The following is a 4,474-nucleotide window of genomic DNA, read 5'->3' as shown; positions in this document are numbered from 1 at the left end:
ATATATATATATATATATATATATATATATATATATATATATATATACACACACACACAAACCGGATTCCAAAAAGGTTGGGACACTATACAAATTGTGAATAAAAACTGAATGCAATGATGTGGAGATGCCAACATCTAATATTTTATTCAGAATAGAACACAAATCACAGATCAAAACTTTAAACTGAGAGAATGTATAATTTTAAGGGAAAAATCTATCCATCCATCCATTTTCTTCCGCTTATCCGGGGTCGGGTCGCGGGGGTAGCAGCCTAAGTAGGGAGGCCCAGACTTCCCTCTCCCCAGCCACTTGGGCCAGCTCTTCCAGGGGAATCCCGAGGCGTTCACAGGCCAGCCGAGAAACATAGTCCCTCCAGCGTGTCCTGGGTCTTCCTCTGGGCCTCCTTCCGGTGGGACGTGTCCGAAACACCTCACCAGGGAGGTGTCCAGGAGCCATCCTAAACAGATGCTCATGCCACCTCAAGTGGCTTCTCTCGATGTTGAGAAGCAGCGGCTCTACTCTGAGTCCCTCCCGGATGATCGAGCTTCTCACCCTATCTCTAAGGGAGAACCCAGACACCCTGCAGAGAAAACTCATTTCGGCCGCTTGTATTCGAGATCTCATTCTTTCGGTCACAACCCAAAGCTCGTGACCATAGATGAGGGTAGGAACGCAGATCGATCGGTAAATTGAGAGCTTTGCCTTTTGACTCAGCTTTCTCTTCACCACGACAGACCTGTACAGCGCCCGCTTCACTGCAGATGCTGCACCTATCCGCCTATCGATCTCGCGCTCCATTTTTTCCCTCATTCATGAACAAGACCCCAAGATACTTGAACTCTTCCACTTGGGGTAGGACCTCCTCCCTGACCCGGAGAGGGCACTCTACCCTTTTCCGGCTCAAGACCATGGCCTCGGATTTGGAGGAACTGATCTTCATCCCGGCCGCGTTGCATTCGGCTGCGAACCGCTCCAGCGAAAGCTGTAGATCACGTTCTGATGACGCCAATAAGACCACATCATCTGCAAAAAGCAGAGACGCGATCCTAAGGCCACCAAAACGGATCCCCTCAACATCTTGGCTGCGCCTAGAAATTCTGTCCATAAACGTTATGAACAGAATCGGTGACAAAGGGCAACCTTGGCGGAGTCCAACTCTCACCGGGAACAAGCCCGACTTACTGCCGGCGATGCGGACCAGGCTCTGACACCGGTCATACAGGGACCTAACAGCCCATATCAAAGGGCCCAGTACCCCATACTCCCAGAGTATCCCCCACAGGGTTCTCCGAGGGACGCGGTCGAACGCCTTCTCCAAGTCCACAAAGCACATGTAGACTGGTTGGGCAAACTCCCACGCATCTTCTTGGACCCTGCTGAGAGTGTAGAGCTGGTCCAGTGTTCCACGGCCAGGACGAAAACCGCACTGCTCCTCCTTAATCCAAGGTTCGACTATCCGACGGACCCTCCTCTCCAGAACCCCCGAATAGACCTTACCAGGGAGGCTTAAGAGCGTGATTCCCCTGTAGTTGGAACACACTCTACGGTCCCCCTTTTTGAATAGGGGGACCACCACCCCGGTCTGCCAATCCAGGGGAACTTCCCCCGATGTCCACGCAATATTGCAGAGTTGCGTAAGCCAACACAACCCTACAACATCCAGAGCCTTAAGGAACTCCGGGCAGATCTCATCCACCCCCGGGGCCCTGCCACCAAGGAACTTTTTAACCACCTCGGTGACCTCAGCACCAGATTGTAGGGCCCGACCCAGAGTCCCCAGGCTCCGCTTCCTCAGTGGAAGATGTGCCGGTGGGATTGAGGAGGTCTTCAAAGTATTCTGCCCAACGACCCACAACATCCCGAGTTGAAGTGAGCAGCACACCACTCCCAATATAAACAGTGTTGGTGGCGTACCGCTTTCCCCCCCTGAGATGCCGGATGGTGGACCAGAATCGCCTTGAAGCCGTGCGGAAGTCATTCTCCATGGCCTCTCCGAACTCCTCCCATGCCCGAGTTTTTGCCTCAGCGACCACCCGAGCCGCATGTCGCTTGGACTGCCGGTACCCATCAGCTGCTTCCGGGGTCCCACAGGCCAAAAAGGCCCGATAGGACTCCCTCTTCAGCCTGACAGCATCCCTCACCGACGGTGTCCACCATCGGGTTCGAGGGTTGCCGCCGCGACAGGCACTAACAACCTTGCGGCCGCAGCTCTGGTAAGCCGCCTCGACAATAGAGGCACGAAACATGATCCACTCAGACTCAATGTCCACCACCTCCCTCAGAACATGTTTGAAGTTCTCCTGGAGGTGGGAGTTAAAACTCCGTCTCACAGGAGACTCTGCCAGACGTTCCCAGCAAACCCTCACAATACGTTTGGGTCTGCCAGGTCTGACCGGCATCCTCCCCCAAGGGAAAAAAAAAATCTGTTGTTTCCTAATTTCATGGCGTCAACAAATCCCAAAAAAGTTGGGACAAGTCCATTTTTACCGCTGTCTGGCATCCCCCCTTCTTCTTACAACACTCAACAGACGTCTGGGGACAGAGGAGACCAGTTTCTCCAGTTTAGAAATAGGAATGCTCTCCCATTCATTCTAATACAGGCCTCTAACTGTTCAATCGTCTTGGGCCTTCTTTGTCGCACCTTCCTCTTTATGATGCACCAAATGTTCTCTATAGGTGAAAGATCTGGACTGCAGGCTGGCCATTTCAGTACCCGGATCCTTCTCCTACGTAGCCATGATGTTGTGATTGCTGCAGAATGTGGTCTGGTATTATCGTGTTGAAAAATGCAGGGTCTTCCCTGAAAGAGATGACGTCTAGATGGGAGCATATGTTGTTCTAGAACCTGAACATAGTTCTCTGCATTAATGGTGCCTTTCCAGACATGCAAGCTGCCCATGCCACAAGCGCTCATGCAACCCCATACCATCAGTGACGCAGGCTTCTGAACGGAGCGTTGATAACAACTTGGGCTATCCTTGTCCTCTCTGGTCCGGATGACATGGCGTCCCAGTGTTCCATAAAGAACTTCAAATCGTGACTCATCTGACCACAGAACAGTCTTCCATTTTGCCACACTCCAATTTAAATGACCCCTGGCCCAGTACAAACGTCTGAGCTTGTGGAGCTTGCTTAGAAATGGCTTCCTCTTTGCACTGTAGAGTTTCAGCTGGCAACGGCGGATGGCACGGTGGATTGTGTTCACTGACTATGCTTTCTGGAAGTATTCCTGAGCCCATTCTGTTATTTCCTTGACAGTGGCATTCCTGTTTGAGGTGCAGTGACGTTTAAGGGCCCGGAGATCACGAGCATCCAGTAGAGTTTTACGGCCTTGACCCTTACGCACAGCGATTGTTCCAGATTCTCTGAATCTTTTGATGATGTTATGCACGGTTGATGATGATAACTTAAAAGTCTTTGCTATTTTACGCTGGGTAACACCATTCTGGTATTGCTGCACTATCTTTCTGCGCAACAGTGGTGGAATTGGTGATCCTCTTACCATCTTGGCTTCTGAGAGACACTGACACTCTGAGAAGCTCTTTTTATACCCACTCATGTTGTCAATTGACCTAATTAGTGTTAATTGGTCTTCCAGCTGTTCGTTATATGCTCAATTTCCTTTTGCCAGCCACTTATTGCTACTTGTCCCAACTTTTTGGGATTTGTTGACACTGTGAAATTTTGAATCAACATATTTTACTTTAAAATGTTACATTTACTCAGATTAAACTTTTGATCTGTCATCTATGTTATATTACGAATAAAATATTGACATTTTCCATCTCTACATCATTGCATTCAGTTTTGTGAACATGTAAAACTGACTTTTGGAGTCGGTCTGATTCAATTCAGTCAATATTTGTAACCATGAAATAAGCTTTAATGCATCGTGAAAAGATTTGTTGTGACTAAAACTCCAAACGATGCACTGTGCCTGAACAGAAGGCATCAGGCCTTTAATCTTGAACAGGAACCACTTCCACCCTTCATCATCTTTTGTCCCTTTGTCTTTGTTGTGTTGCAGGAGGTAGATGAATGTGGAGCTGAGATGTTCACCGTTCTCCTACCTTCAGGCACTCCTCTTCCTGCACGCAGGCATCACATCTTATCTGGGGAGGGACGACTTTCCTCCCTTTGTTTGGACATTTATCAGAGATTCGCTGAAGAGCAGCCACAAAAGCTCTCTAAGGTATTAAAGTGTGAGCTTTGACTCAATTGTCCAAAAACTGAATCTGATTTGTCCTACTCGTCCTACAGTTTAAATTCTTTTTGATGGGATACCTGATACTATCTGTTTAGTTTGTCTTTTTACCGCTGTGGCCACACTGGGCGTGCTGGTTTGAAGCCAACAGTTGCAACAAGCTGCAGTACATGTGGACTTCAGCTCGTTAAACCAGCTAATTACTAACATCAGCTGCTGTATTAGTAGCATCAGCTGATTAATTAGTAGCATCAGCTGATTAATTAG

The 4,474-nt window shown here is 48.7% G+C and overlaps 1 protein-coding gene across 2 annotated transcripts in view; it reads left to right on the top strand.

Annotated features, from left to right (window-relative positions):
- Positions 1-4,474, top strand: part of hspa14 (heat shock protein 14) — a gene marked incomplete at its 5' end in the record, with an annotated part of 25,846 nt that overhangs the window by 17,378 nt on the left and 3,994 nt on the right. For both annotated transcript variants that reach the window (XM_037696087.1, XM_037696085.1), the window contains 1 exon segment: positions 4,031-4,195. In XM_037696087.1, coding sequence (XP_037552015.1) covers positions 4,031-4,195 — 165 coding nt within the window.

Source organism: Nematolebias whitei, chromosome 22 (assembly GCF_014905685.2).
Source record: "Nematolebias whitei isolate Nwh7 chromosome 22, NemWhi1, whole genome shotgun sequence".
Classification (NCBI taxonomy): domain Eukaryota; kingdom Metazoa; phylum Chordata; class Actinopteri; order Cyprinodontiformes; family Rivulidae; genus Nematolebias; species Nematolebias whitei.
This window is presented reverse-complemented; position numbering and strand designations above follow the sequence as displayed.